At 41.8% G+C, this 14,860-nt stretch overlaps 2 protein-coding genes across 4 annotated transcripts in view; both read right to left on the minus strand.

Annotated features, from left to right (window-relative positions):
• Nucleotides 1-156: 156 nt before the first annotated feature.
• LOC114451253 (mucin-5B-like) lies at nucleotides 157-5,594 on the minus strand. Of its 2 annotated transcripts, none has more exons than XM_028429835.1 (13): nucleotides 5,403-5,594; nucleotides 3,495-3,548; nucleotides 3,219-3,326; nucleotides 3,019-3,132; nucleotides 2,875-2,922; nucleotides 2,734-2,766; nucleotides 2,628-2,648; nucleotides 2,472-2,540; nucleotides 2,303-2,344; nucleotides 1,949-2,047; nucleotides 1,837-1,861; nucleotides 1,665-1,747; nucleotides 157-984 (listed from the first exon to the last, which is right to left on the minus strand). In XM_028429835.1, exons 1-13 carry the CDS (start codon nucleotides 5,512-5,514, stop codon nucleotides 971-973), a joined length of 822 nt encoding a protein of 273 aa, XP_028285636.1. In that variant the 5' UTR covers nucleotides 5,515-5,594; the 3' UTR covers nucleotides 157-970. The 2 variants fall into 2 exon arrangements, with proteins under 2 accessions (XP_028285636.1, XP_028285637.1); XM_028429836.1 differs by having other exon boundaries at nucleotides 3,225-3,326; nucleotides 5,403-5,587.
• A 1,278-nt stretch (nucleotides 5,595-6,872) lies between these two features.
• Nucleotides 6,873-14,860, minus strand: part of LOC114450629 (serine/threonine-protein phosphatase 2B catalytic subunit alpha isoform) — a 54,891-nt gene continuing 46,903 nt past the window's right edge. For both annotated transcript variants that reach the window (XM_028428840.1, XM_028428839.1), the window contains 3 exons: nucleotides 14,437-14,521; nucleotides 13,871-13,968; nucleotides 6,873-8,647 (listed from right to left, as the gene is read on the minus strand). In XM_028428840.1, the coding sequence (XP_028284641.1) occupies nucleotides 8,445-8,647; nucleotides 13,871-13,968; nucleotides 14,437-14,521 (386 nt within the window). In that variant the 3' untranslated portion in view covers nucleotides 6,873-8,444. The remainder of the gene's footprint in view (nucleotides 8,648-13,870; nucleotides 13,969-14,436; nucleotides 14,522-14,860) is intronic.

Raw genomic sequence — 14,860 nt, forward strand, 5'->3', positions numbered from 1 at the left:
AACAACCTCATGAAACCTCTCTGTAATAAACAGCAGCCTGTGAAGTAACTCCGGCTTTGTCTTTGCGTTGGCTGACTGCTCCCTCTAGTGGCCGATCACCAAAGAGACAGTCAGTGTGTTACAAGCAACAAAAAGATATAATACATGCCACAGATGTGTGCTATAAATCTTTTTTTGTAGTGATTTATTGAGGAAGATGAGGTTGACAGCAACAAATCCCAGCCATAAAGGAGTTCCAGTGTCATTACAGTCCATCTTATCTGTGCATGAACGGTGTATTTCCAGGTACAGCATGGTTTTCTAACACAAGGATCTACACAGAGTGCACCTTAAACAGCATGCAAAACCAAAATCCATCATAATCTAGAAAACAGTTAAGGCAAATACATTACAAAAAACAACAACAACCAAAAGATGAATACACAGCTGTGAAATGAACAGTGATTTATTACATCAAATATGTGATGGACCTGAGGTCAGTGCACTAAAGAGAAAACAAGTCTGTGGTCCAACATAAAGACAGAAGTTTATCTGCATCAATTAACGGCTGGATGTATAATAAATCATTACACATCCAGCTGTTATCATTCATCAGCATTTTGTTAGAGATTATTCAACTGGTTGCAATCCTCTACCTCACCACTAGATGCCACTATTTAGCCAATAAAATGTGTCCTTAATATGGTTGCTCACTCAATTCAAAAACGCAACTCTTCCCTGCTGCACAAAATGTTTTATTAAATTGAAGTGGTTCATTTGGATCAGAAGTAAAAGGCTCGAGTGGAATTTGTTCATTTTAGTGTCTTCGGGTCTCGTTGACCTTTTTAGACAATCATAGAACAAGAAGAGTGAGAACAAAAATAAGAACCTGTTAGAACCCATACAAATCTTTCAATAAAACAAAAAAAAGTCCTTCAGACCATCCTGGGCGACTTTTCCTCTTGCTGATTATGATGTTACTGCCCCTTTTTTATCTTGCAGCAGCTGAAACACAATAGAAACACTACATTTAACAACTTCAGAGTGATTAAGGAGACCTAGAATTTTGGTTTTGACAAGATCGGTAGCACACGGTGTAATTATTATTACTAGTTAATTGGAGATTTCTTTATGTTTAGGTTATGTGATCTCATACAAAGGTTTAAAGCTGCAATCCAAAGAAATCCAGTGGTCTGTAACAACATAAATACTTTCTTCCTCAACAAAATTCCTAAAGCATGATTCCATTTTCCTGTGCAGCTCACAGCCAAGACATTCAGGCCTGATTGTGCCAGGGAAGGAAGGCTGCACAGACAGACTATGCATGACACATGCGCACCCATGGATGTACACATTCGCGCCTCCCCCTCACCCCCCCACCACCACCAGCACACACACACCGTCAGCGTCTGGGCCGTGCTGACATTTACTAGCCTGTACAATAGCTCCCGTCCAAAATAATCAGTGTTTATGTTAGGAAGTCCCTATCTTTCAAGCCCGGCTGCTTGTTTGAGGGCGGGGGCGCAAAAATCACAGGAAACACCTTCTGTTGCCCAGCAAAGCCCCAAAAGCCTGTGCAGTACAATGAGATATTAAAAGACTTGTAACTTCCCTGTAAGCTTGTGTCTGGAGATAGACAGCTTCACCAGGTGATGGAGGAGAAAACACAAACAGAAGGAACTCACCGTTTTCTTCTCCACCTGATGACTTCACTCCCAGGAGCATGACGCCATCTTTGGTGCTTTCGGGTCTGCTCTGAAAAGATGCACTGTGAAAGGGTTAAAGAGGCAGAGGGATCAGTCATATCCGCTCCCACACACGTCACATGAGATCTCTAACTTTACAAATCAAACTTACTTCTCGGTCCCAGTGTCAATGGTTTCTGAGGGACAGAAGACATTCATGAAAACAGATGTATGAAAGTGTGTTTATTAAAACGTGTGATTCTAATTACTCTCTGTGCAGATACCTGTGTGATCGTGAACCTTCTTGCATTTGAAGTTGAGGACAATAGCAAGAACCCCTAGAACCAGGAGGGCGGGCAGCAGGATCCACCACAGCCTTTTATCTGATTGGACAATCAATCAATTAATCAATCGAGTAGTTTGATTTAGTAGCAGCAGTGATGGATCATGTTGCATGACTGCTTGGTGCAGATGTGCTATTTGCACACAGGTGAGAATAGTTACATTCCTCTCATTTGCACCCAGATCTTTCAGCTGTCTTTTTACATCATTAGCATGTTAGCATGTGATTGTAATAAAAGCAGTGTTAGTGTGATTGCACTTGTGGGGGGAGGGGTGGGGGGGGGGGGGGTCATTACCCGATTTGGGGGGTGTCTTCTCGTCACTGCCTGTCTGAGGACCTTTCAACACAACATGTTTGGATTAGCTTCATGTTCCATGTCATGGTAGAACACGCTCCTTATCTGATTATTTATGGCACCATATGAAGAATAACCATCTACAGTACATTGATGCAGTTTAACTAACCTGCATCGTTCTCATTAGCCTCTTTCTTCTGCTCTACTGAGATCATGGTGGGATGTGTGGGATGATGCACTGCCATAACAGAGAGGAAAAATCAGGTCAAACCAGTGTTTATGATCTTAGATGTATGACAGATTTATTGATCATAATGCAAAATACCTGTGACGAAAGCAGTTGTACCTGTGGACGAGAGAGATCATTAAACACAAGACAACACAAGACAAAAACATAAAGCAGGAAGTGATGTTTTTATTTTTAAACACACCCTCTTCGGTTTTCTTAGTGGAGTCTTCAGGTCCTAACAAAAGTGACAACAACAAGCTCAGATGGTGATTTTTAAAAAGGTTACACAGAGCACGGCCACATCTGAACAGGAATACATTCAGAGTACAACAGTCTGTCTTACCTGGAGTCTCACTCGGCCTGATCACGGTCCCTGTGCTGGTCTCCACCGCTGAATGAAAAGACAAGCAACAAAATATGAAGTCATGCTGTGTTGACGGTTATAGTCATATCGGCCAGTAGCTGCTTTAGTATAGGATACACTAACCTTCCTTGTCAGTATGGGAAGAAACTGTAGACAGAGTGGTCGCAGGCTGCCGCGCTATAGCTGTAGCTGTTGGTGTAGGTGGAGGTGTCACAGCCGGTGTGGAATGTGCTTTAACTAGGGGAGGAAAAAGAAGATGTGAATAAGTGAGTATATGCTAAACATTCATCATCAGAATGTTTTCAGCATGTGTGTTTTCCTACACTCACTGCTGTCAGAGGTCGTCTGGATGTGAGGAGCAGAGGCTGCTGTTGCCACTGTCGTCTGTAGGGGTGCTGGTGCTGTGGTGGTTATCTGCTCCGCTGATGTTACTGATGAATAAATTCACAGAATCAAACTAACCTCTGGGGTCGTGATATTTATTGTCTTTATGGAAGTTTAGAGGATGTTAATGAATGGGAATCAATCCTCATCTTAGCACAAGGAACTCTTCCACCGCCACCTCTGCTCAAGCTCATTGTCTTATTGCTTCCACTTACCTGCCTCTGTTGGCTGCATCTCATTAATGCTCTGAGTAGGCGTATCATCAGCACCTGTGAAGCAGAAACACAGCTGTGAGCTCATAGACACGTCAAACCATGGCGCTTTAGTGCGGCCCGGGCTTGGTGAAGAGTGGATTTGATGCCATTTGAGCAGCCACCCTGCTGCCGCCTCATCGTCTGACCAGATGAATGAATCACACCAACACGAGCAGCAGATTGTCCTTCAGACAGATTCACTATTTTAGGTCACATGTTTGCATCATTCCTGTTTGGCAAGCTTTGAAAGGTCCGTGTCTGAGACCAGGCCAAACACAAGTGTCAGACTGGAAGTGAAAAGTGGAGATAGAGCTAGAGATTGTAGCATGTAGTGAGGTGGATATCCTCTGTTCCAAGTGAAGCTGCATCCTGTCCCAGAGGATGCAATTGTTCTCCTCTGACCTGCTCCTGGCTTCTCGTCTTCTCTGCTGTCAGCTGTGGTGTCAAAATACATATTTCACAGCAGAGCAGTGATGAACGTACCTCATCTCTGACGAGCAGCCTTGTCAAGAAAAAGAATCTTTTTACAGGTTCTTTAGGTAAGAACCGAGCAGCAACCTGTGGCGCTGAGAAATGAGGCCTCAAACACTGCAGTTCCCCCTGCGGCCTCTAGGGGCTTGTAAATATATCCAGCTGTGCAGCAGAAAAAAATGGCATAATTAAAGGATGTGACTGCTTTAAGCTGAATCACAGTGCAGCTTCCTGCTGCTACAACGGCCCCGCCTGTCTCAGCCCCACTCACGCTCCGCCTCCTTGCATGTGTTTGGGTTGACGTGGACTCAAACGCTGGCAACATGGCGGCAATCTGAGCCTCCCAAAGCGACTCCTCGGGAACCACCGAAAGTTTATTTAATATAGCGACACCTGTGGCCACTAGGTGAAATGCAGTTCACACCCTGTGACTGTGCACGTTTGTTGTACTGCAGCTATTACTCATTTGCAAACTATAGCTGGGAGACACACACCCAACAAATAAGCATATGCATGGGGCCCCCAAGGGCCAAAACTCAAAACTGCAGTGTGGCAATGTACAAAGTTTGCAATGATAGTAGGAGCCCTTCCTGAATTTACTTTTCTATTGACAACAGAAGCCAAAAAAATGTTTCAAATTATTTATACCACAATGGTGATGGACACTGGGTGGACAGGCCCCCTGTGAATTGTTTTGCCTAGGGCTGGTAGTCTTGAGTCTTGAGTCTTTCTGAGCAGATTTTGCCAGGTCCAGACTTCTGTATGTGTTGTGGAAACAAACCTCACACAGAATGGCTGAGGGTGTTTCCTTCAGATGTTTACAGCTAACTGCTGGAAGTAGATTTGCTGCCAGCTGGGACGTTCGGCTCCTCTGTGACAGAGGGAGCAGTTTGGTTCCCACAGGCTATCTGCTGTCAGATCACCTATCTGCTCGGCACACAAACAGTTAAAGGTTCTTTTTGCTGGGCGTAAAGAACAACAAACAAATCAAGAACCAGGAGTCATTCACCATCTGTCACTGTTCATCACTCACACTCTGATGCTCGTGTGATGATCATTAAAAATACATGTTGTGAAGATCTGCAGTAACACAACTGAAGACACACACACACACAGCTTATCTCAGCCTGGACAAACGGAAATGCAGTATCTGAGTGCATGTCTCCACGGTGATGATCAAAGTGTGAGTGTCTTTTGAACAACGCTGTGATCTTTATCTTCACACACATCAAAACTAATATAACGTAACAGCACATACTGTTGTATGAATCAATTTAATACCAAGTTGTGTGTCTGTGTAAATGCAGCCTTTATGTTAGTGGGTCAATTTTCAAAGACTTATAATTTGGTGAACTCTGACTGCATCCCTGCCAATGAGAGCTTGAATTGTCAGCCTACCTTGTGCGAAGACGTGGACGGATGCCAGCAGAGGCAGCAGCAGGAGGAAGACAGGATTCCTGATGGACTTCATGGTGCTTCTGTGGTCTGGAACCTCTCTGACTTCTCCCATGGACTGGAGTGGTCAGTGTGAAAGGTGTCCGAGCTTGGGGGCGCTCCACCAACGATGCTTATTTTGGCACTTCCTTTTAGATAAAGAAGGGGAGGAAATACACAGGCTTCCTCTCCTGACGTAAAGTGGGTGGATGTGGCTGCTAAAACAAGGAAAAACCTGAGTCCATTTAATACACAATCATCTCAGTAATGTGTTTAATGCTAAGGCAACTCCCATCACTTGTTTTTTCCTGCTTTGACACCACTTGGGACTTCACGTGCGATCAGTCAGAGAAACTGGACTAAAAATTCAGCTTTACAAACTGAGAAAGATACAATCACAGAAGGGTTTCTGTCAAATAATGAGTGGAACATGTGACAAAGACTTGACAGCCCATGGGAGCCGCTCAAATACCAGCCATGACGTCTTACTATTCTCCACTGTTTATGCAACAATGCCTTCGCAAAGCGAGGAGATAAACATGCAGCTGAGACAAATCACTGCAATACTTCCATGTTTCATACAGAATACAGCAGCTACTCCCTGCATGGTTTGCCTCTTTTCTGAGCTGCCCTCTGCAGCGTTTATCGTGACTTCATTGTCATTCTCTGACAACATGCAAGCTCCTGTTGTTTTTGGCCCTCCCAAAAAAAAAACAACAAACAAAAAAACAGGATGTCAGGGTTTACTTCCTTTAATTCTTTATTAAATGTTATGTTTGATATTAGTTGAAGAAACAAAAGAAAGACACTTAATGCGTGTGTGTATTAGCATGACTTGTGTGTATTCTAACCCACATACAAAGAGTGAAGCTGCAGATGTTTGCCTGTCTCACAGGTATGATTGTGCATTCTTGGCTTTACCTCCTGAGTTTAATCAAAGAAGTCACCAAGGTTGATGAAGAGGAAACACCTTTGTTGAAGCATTGGCAAAGAGCTGTTTCCCTCCTGCTCACTGTGCAGCCAACAGCAAGTGTTTCAGTCAGAGGAACTCATACACAGCACAACACTCTGTTTTTTAGGAATTTAACCTCTTCAACTCTGAGGTCTGAAGTAAATATTATCATCCTGTTGTTTCTGTTGTTAATTTCTTCAGTTTAAGTTAGAATCAGGCATTAAAGCGTGAAAAAGAAGAAAAGCTTTATACTCTGCTGAGGAGAGGGGAGAGCAGCGGAGCGGAGGGATGTGTGGAAAACTAGTATGGAGAAATGTGTGGAGGCACACGGGTGTGAGTAAGGAAAAAGAGGAGCTGGACAGGGTGTGGATTTACATTTTGTCCTGCAGACTACTACGAAAACAATCATCTATCAGCTTTGATATGTTGTCCTTACTTCCCGGAGGTCTCTCTCTCACACACACACAGGAGACACAGGTTCATTTCAAGTTGAAATTCATGCACATTTTTATTGAACAGTTATATAAAATACTTTTCATAGTTGCAAGTGCATGCCTCATCTGCCAACAGTTTTGAAGTTAAATTACAAAAAGCAAGGCTTCATGTCGTGTAGTGAATTACTTGGGCACTTAAGCAGTTCTTAAAAAAGATCTAAGTATTTTTTGTTTCATCTTAAAGTATTGAGCAGTATCAAACCTGTAACTGATATACAAAGCAGAGTTCCAAATAATAGTCATAATAATAATAATAATAATAATCAAATTACACTTTCTGTGGCACATTTACAAAACAAAACCGATTCACCTGTTATATGACACAAACAGCTAATCATGCATTTTTGAGTTCCACATGTAACCACACACCTCACAAGAATTGTCAAACATGCTTAATTGGACTGTGTGCACCTACAAGCGCAGGTTAAAAATATGATTTCTCATCCATCTTAGATAATTAAATGCTTCAATTACAAAAGAAGTTGAAGGCATAGAGCATCATGGTGATAATTGAAAGTATGCAGGTATACGTTTCCAGTATATGTTCACTAAAGCGCAATATATTTCAAAACAGGCCTCCACAGCCAAGGTATTCAGATGTTCTACTTCCTTTGTTTGATTTTTATAAAACATGCATAGGCAGACACTTTATTGTAATCTTTTTTTTTCTTTTTTTTTTTACACAATATAGGTTCTCTGTTTTTAACTTTGTTCGCAATACTTAAAAAGAGAAAAATTAACACTCAGTTCCAGCAAGCCACAATAAAACTACCCTTTCCCCCCCTTCCAAAAGAGACAAAAAATAAACATATTTGCAAATGATAGATAGGTAAGTGTAAATTCCAGTTATGAAACTCAAGAAAATAGGTATTCATTACCGAGTTATTTAGCCATTATACAGAAAAATCAGGTCAAAGCACACACCAAAAGAACCTGAGGTAAGCATAATATGTACAAAACCATAAAACGTTCCATTATTTGGCATTTCGACAACATTGCAACATTCTTTTTAAGACTGCCTAATTAATTTCAGAGCTATTTTATAAGAGTAGCAAAACAAAGTTATCAATAAATAGTCCTTATTTAGTTTGTACACCCTTATGTTAAAAACATTATCTCATGTTCTGTCCTTTTTAGTGCTGTATTTTTGTAAACGTACAATAGTTAGTAAGAAGTTACACGACTTTCCATTTCGGTGTAAATGAACAAGGGTCTCTTCAAGAAAAAAAGAAAGAAAATCAATCACTGTTAAGATCTCTCTGTCCCTCTCTGCCTCTGACATACTGTGGTGGGAAGTACAGTCGGGCGCCTTTAAGGCCTGACCCCGCAGAAATGTGACCTGGCAATAACTTAGCAGATTTGACTATGAACTAATATTTGAAGGCATATCCAGACTAGCAAGTGAGATGTCCCCCCAGTGTGAGCCACAGATGCCTCCCCCCCTGCTCCTCCCCTCTTCCACACTCCAACACTCCCACTCCATCACCCATGATGAGGCTGGAGAGAAGGGTTTGAGGCAGCCTTGTTGGCCAAGGCGGCGGCTGCTGCTGCTGCTGACCTTCACTGGATGTTGCTGCCGCTGCTGGTGCTCCCCTTGGCGTCTGTGCCGTTGGTCTCTGAGGACAGAGCCTTGTTGAGCGAGTTGAGGCTGGCGTCTGAGGGCATAGCGTCTCGCCGCGGCGGCATCCTCTCGTTGATGCGGTCCAAGCCCTTGGCCTCCTCGAAGCTAGTGATCTTATGCTGGGGCGAGAATCCTTTGATGGCTGTTGAGATGCAAGAAGAAGGAGGGAGGGAGACGGGAGAAATCAAGCGGTGATTTCAGAGTGGGCATTTAGACGATTAAAGGAATGGGGTCACACACTTGCTCACATTCACCCATGACCCACGTTGTCTTTGGTTATCTGAGGAGCTAATTCACCTACAGCTCATCCATGAAAAGGCACTATGTACACTAATGACACCTGCATGATGCTGCTTTAGAAATAGTTCAGAAGCATTTTGTTGTGTAGTGTCTGATGAGAAGACCAATTCTACTCTTCTAAGTCTGGTAAATGCTAATTAGCTTAGCATATTACTGAGACATAAAGAAAGGGCTAGCCTGGCTCACTTTGAAGGTGACGAATCACTTTAAACTACAAGCTGTCATGTTTTATTAGACAGAAATGTTCCTTTATATCAACATAAGATCCACAGAGGGCCCTGTTCAACAGAGCAAGCCACGTAGTGCCAACTTGTTTCTACAGAAGCCCAGAATGGACAAAAGAGACACTGACACTTTATTTTGTCTCAGCCTTCAATTTTGCTGGATGTTAGCTAAGTCAAGCTAACTACTGCTGAATGCAGCCTGAGAGGACAAATGAAGAATGTTACCAAGGAAAGTGAAAGCATACTCTACGCTGAACTTCTCGACTCTTTATCAGCTACAGTCACTTTTGAACTATTGATATAACTGTTTAAATGTATCGTGTTGTTAAGGAAAAACAATATATATCAGAATATGAAGGATAAAATAAAAGATAAACAGTATAAAGGTCATTTACCAGTGTTTCAAAAGAATGTAGCTGGACAGACAAAAGGATTCAATAATCCTTCTAAATCTATTAAGGGCGCTCCTGGCATCAGGGTCAACCGGTGTTCACTGTGCCATTAATCCATGTTTTAATCTGTCAGAAGATTATCTACAATACAGAATCATCTAGTGGCCATTCCCCAAATCATCAACACTGTACATTATAAGGCCACAGATGTAGCTGATATTAAACAATATCTTGACACAGGCATATTTCAGAACACCTGAGGACCCCAAACATCCAAAAGACCCCGTCACATGACAGCTTAAAACGACAACAGGGAAGAAGGAGAGTAAAAGAGACAAAAAAAAGAAGAAGGGGAGGAAAAAAAGACGAGAGTGGAGCCCACTGAGACATTCACTTCCACAAAATAGAACTACGTGGAGACTGAGCTCACGTACAAAGACACTACAGAGGTACTTGGGGTGCTAACGACTTGTTTAGTCTGCTTGGAGCATGCAGCAATTAAGGGTTCACTTGAAGTTATGAGAGGTGGAAGTCACAACTTAGGATGGAATTGACGAAAAATAGGATCAAAGCTGAAGTGAATAGTACAATTAGGAGACAAATAACTAACAGATGTATTAGAATTCCACAGAACTGGATAAGTTGAGGTAGTGGTTTTGTTTTATTCAGTGGCGTGCTTCAAGTATTTCAACACTAGCTTAACATGTGTAAAACAGGGAACTAATGTGTCTGCTTTGACTGGCCACCGCCCCGTGCAGTGCTGCAGCAGACAAATATATTTAAAATGCATTAAAACACCATGAACAACTTTTGTTGTCATTGCTGGGTGACATATACCTTATCATACACAGCACATCTGATGTCATGTGGACTTATTTCGATATTCAGCTTGATCAGCTCAGTTTAGTTGAAAGTTTTGTCACTTCCACCCTTCATAAAGACTGAGGGTCTTGATGGGAGTAAAGACTGTGATTGCAAAGAAGATGACCCTTTACTAGAATGAGAATCGGGGCATCGTTTTAAAAGACGAATCGGGGAGTGTGGAGAGAAGAGCATGATGGGTAGCATAGTTGTGTTGCTGCATAGCACAGGTCAGACACAGGTTATTAGCAGCTCACAGGAAAGAACACGACACAGCAGGGCCACAGAGGATCCACATAGAGAGAGAAGCAGAGAAGTGTCTTGACACTACAATGGACTGTCCTCTATGAGGCTAAAGAGGAAGTACTGGACAGATTCGATGTAAATAGCAGCTGGCAAAACTACTATTTAGCTCGCAGTTGAGGTTGTTCTTGCGCCAAAGGCGATGTAAAATAAAAAAAAACTGATTTTAGGGAAAATCCAATTTGGATTTCAAAGCCTCCTGTGGAGCATCAGACAATTCAGATTCAAGTCTATAGAGCACTGTGATATCATTATACAAATACAGCAACAACAATGCACAACTGCTTCAGGTGTTTCAAAGGGGAAAGCCATTGTACACTTTCATAGCAAGACTTCATTGTATTGTGTGAGGGCACAGCACTGTCCTCTACAGTAAGAGAAACAGATTTAACATTAAAGCTATTAGTTAAGTGGTGTGAATGAAACTCATTTCTTCTAACAAAGTTTATACAGTATTTGATCTGTATATCTACATGATATCTTTGACACACTATCTCTGTGCTAGGCTAAAAGCTAGCCATTCAGTCCACCTGTTAGTCTACCGACTGCCTACAGGTGCATTTACTGCCTTATAATAAAAAGTGGTGTGGTTGCCAAGATATATCTGTCACACTGCATGAGAGGATCTTACAATTATATCTACTATAAAATGTGATTTTATGATGTGTGCGTCCATCTCAACTGTCTGCCGTTCGCAGCTATACTTCAGATGTAAAAGAAGCAACTTCTTCACTATCCTCACAGACTGTTGCAGATAAATAAAGCACAGGTTAGTATTTGCTTTGCACTCACTCAAAATCACAGTATGGCCTCTGCGATTATGAAGTCTGTGCTATGAAATATATTCCCCTTTAAAACGTGTGACCACAGGATTTCCTAACTTACTTACTTTGTCTCTGTTAATACTATGCCACATTTTGTTAGCCCAAACACCCAACACACTCTATTCAAGCACCAGCGAGATGGATGAAAACCCAACGGAGACCCCTGTCTATTGCCATGAAAAGCAACAGAAGAGGGCAGCCAGACCCATTTACCTTCGTCAGCCTCAATAGCTTCAATAGTAGCTGAAGAGAAGAAGAGGGGGGTTGCAAAATGAATGAGAGAAGTGAGCAGAGGAGTTCATTTTGTCCCAGGAACAAGTCAATGAGCAGCAAAGACAGCCAATGCCGACAACAAAAGGTTAACGTCATCTCCACATTTTATGACAAAAGACATGTGGAAGTTAGCAAAGGAGGTGAGGGTGAGGAGGAGAAGGAGGGGGGGGGGGGGGCTTAGCTTTATGATGAGTTCCAGATCTGTAAAGGGGAAGGTGAGACGTGTGTGGCAGCATGGGGAGGATCTTTGAGATCGTTTGAAAGTCTGACAAGTGAGTGATTGAAAAAAAGAGCAATAGCAAATACAGCACAAGAAAGCTAAAACAAAATATAAAAACTGCTTCTGATATGCAAATAAGAGCACACATGTTGAAATAGGACTAATGGAGACAGATAAAGGAGCATGTGAGAGTGCTGCTTGGTAATGTAAGTGTTGTGTGCAGCATGAAGCAGCATCTGGAACTGCGGCTTTAGCATCTTTTGATGTCAAAGGTGCTGGCTTACTTTTGTGAAGTATGAGGGCTTGAAGAAACCTTTTAGTCACTTACCAACACGTTACAGTCATCCTCGAGATTATTTATACGTAAAACAAATCACTTTCACACAAAGACAGGGATGAAGCAAAGTAATGGATACAACTACAGAACGTACTGCCACGAGGATGAAATCAGAAAAAGAAACTTTATGGGATGGAGTCAACATTACAGTAGAAGCACACTGGTGTTTTTTTTTCATAAAAAAGTGGAGCAATGTGATTCTACCAATGTTGCAACAGGAATCTTTGAACAACACTCTACCTTCACCGGGGTTCTTTTCAGTGTCAGCTGCTTCCAAAAACTCCTGAACGTCTGTCTTTATTTACATAAAGCATCCTATTCTACTCCAAAAGCAGAGTTAGTGTTGACTGATGGTGCAGCAGAGATGCAGAGAACGTGTGAACCTGTAGCATCCCATCCTTTCCAATTCAGATTTACACACAACTGCCAACTTTAGTCACTTCTCCTCCCACAGAGGGACATGTATGACAACTAAAGATGCAGTTTAAGATGGGATGATTTCTTTCTTCTTTGTGTAAATAACCTTATTACTTTATCTTTAGGACCAAAACAAAATGTGGCTATGTAGCATATAAATAAGAAAAGAGTCCTTTTTTGATGAAATGATGGATTTAAAAGCAAAAAACTCCACTCTTAGTTCTATAACCACCACGGGCAATAATACATACACAGATGCTAATACTTGTATCATTAACTAGTATTATCCTGTGGTTACTTTAGAGCGTGTTTTAAGGGAAAGTGCCAGCTGAGGTAGTGTGAGAACCGTGACAGGAGAGGGAAGTGGTCTGGATTTCTGCTTTATTCTGTGAATGACAAGGCAGACAGCAGCTATCCCCTTTTCACTCACAGTTTTTTTTGTTTCAGTTCCAATTCATCCTGCGCCTACACCTTCACAGCCATGTCTCAGATTTGGACAGTGAAGTGACCGTTTGTTTCCAGCTCAATTTGTAAAGTGTGGCTCCAGTAAAGCCTTTACTTCCTTGCTGCAGCAGCTTGTCAAACTCACTGATTGGAGTGTTTCAACATGAGAGGGTGAACTGAAGTCTAAACTTTTGTAAAAAAAAAACAAAACAAAAAAAAACACACACAACAGAATACTTGCACAACTGATTATACCTGCAGTTTCTAGGGAGAGAGGAGAAAGAAAAAGATACAAGTAATAGTTGAGATAAAACCAGTGGAATACAGAAAAACGACAGGGAGAGGAAGACGTTAACGCAAGACTTCAAGAGGGGACATGTTCAGGAAGACAAAAGACAAAGAAAATCTGCTCAACGGTAATTAATAATTGTTCGGGAGGGGACGACTTTCTGGCTTAATATTTAACAGTAAAATGACTGAACTGATCTGCATAAAGTGAAACATACAGATAAGCTGTTAGTGCTTATAAGGATGAAACAAATGAAGAGAAGAAGAATAACAGATTCACACCAGAAGAAACATTTAACTACACATCCTGTATTACTTTGAGGCAGTCAATTGTAAATCCAGCACCATTGCCGAGAGGAATAGTGAAAGAGTCTGTGTAGTGTATCCTCTAAACACTGAGATTTTGAGAACTTGTGTTTGTGTATGAAACCACTGTAGGGGCCACTGACGGGGGGTCTCTGGGGTCTTTGTGACAGTCTTACCATTCTGCAGCTTCTCTTTGCCACCGGACAGCACTCCACTTGGTAGCATGCCTGTTGGGGTCAATCCTTTAAGAGTCAGGACGCTCTCACTCTCCTCTCTGAAATATCAACACAGGACATACATTATTTATCAGGCAGCTCTTCCTTGGAGCTAAATGCAATACTAACTATAAAACTACAAGTACAAATTCACCTCCATTCTTTGTTTGTTTAGCCATGTTAACATTTACCTGCAAATCACAGTAATAAACTGACTGACTGTCACCTTAATAAGCCAAACTGCATCATTATACAACCAGCCACAGAGAAATGTTCTGGCCTCTGATAGAGTCCTTTCTGTGTTTATCTCTCTTTAGCTGTATTCACACAAGCTAGTTGCTAACTTCTGCCTGTGGTTTGGTGCCGAGTAGGATGTGTGAAGTTGGCTTTATCAAAGCTTTGTCACTGTAAACAGCCCAAACAATGAAGCTGTGGGTTGTACAACAAAAAGCTTGATAGAGGCTATTCTTTGTAATTCTGTAGTATGAAGGTAACACAACAATGGTAGATTCTTCATGTCTGCATACCTGAGCACAGAGAATACCCGGGCCATCTTTCCAATGGCACGGATCTTGTTGCGGATGACTTCCTTGCGGGCAGAAGCTGTGGCACCTGAAGGATTTAGAAGTAACAAAATAACAAGCTGATTCATTTGGGATAAACCAAGTGCGGCAGTGGCTGTGTGTTTGTTTCAAGCCCTGAATGCCACTCTAAATTTTTCACATACCATTCCAATTTTGTAAATATTGTATTGTTGCACAATTAGTTTGATCTAGAAGTGCAAGATATGAACACAACACAATAAGATTATCCAAAATATCCATAAACACGTCACAACATCTGAGTAATTCTCAGCATTCAGTGCACACATGCTGTCTGTGTTATATCACTAACAGCATCGAGCTACCATCTCTTTGAAGCTTATTTTCCCCAGGTAGATATTTTCAGGCT

The sequence above is a fragment of the Parambassis ranga genome, chromosome 18 (assembly GCF_900634625.1).
Source record: "Parambassis ranga chromosome 18, fParRan2.1, whole genome shotgun sequence".
Taxonomy (NCBI): domain Eukaryota; kingdom Metazoa; phylum Chordata; class Actinopteri; family Ambassidae; genus Parambassis; species Parambassis ranga.

Coding starts and splice junctions, on each gene's coding strand:
- LOC114451253 (XM_028429835.1), bottom strand. CDS start 5,514: ATGGGAGAAGTCAGAGAGGTTCCAGACCACAGAAGCACCATGAAGTCC. Junction 2,767..2,874: donor CAGGCCGAGTGAGACTCCAG/GTAAGACAGACT, acceptor CACTTTTGTTAG/GACCTGAAGACTCCACTAAG. Junction 2,649..2,733: donor CACTAAGAAAACCGAAGAGG/GTGTGTTTAAAA, acceptor TCTCGTCCACAG/GTACAACTGCTTTCGTCACA.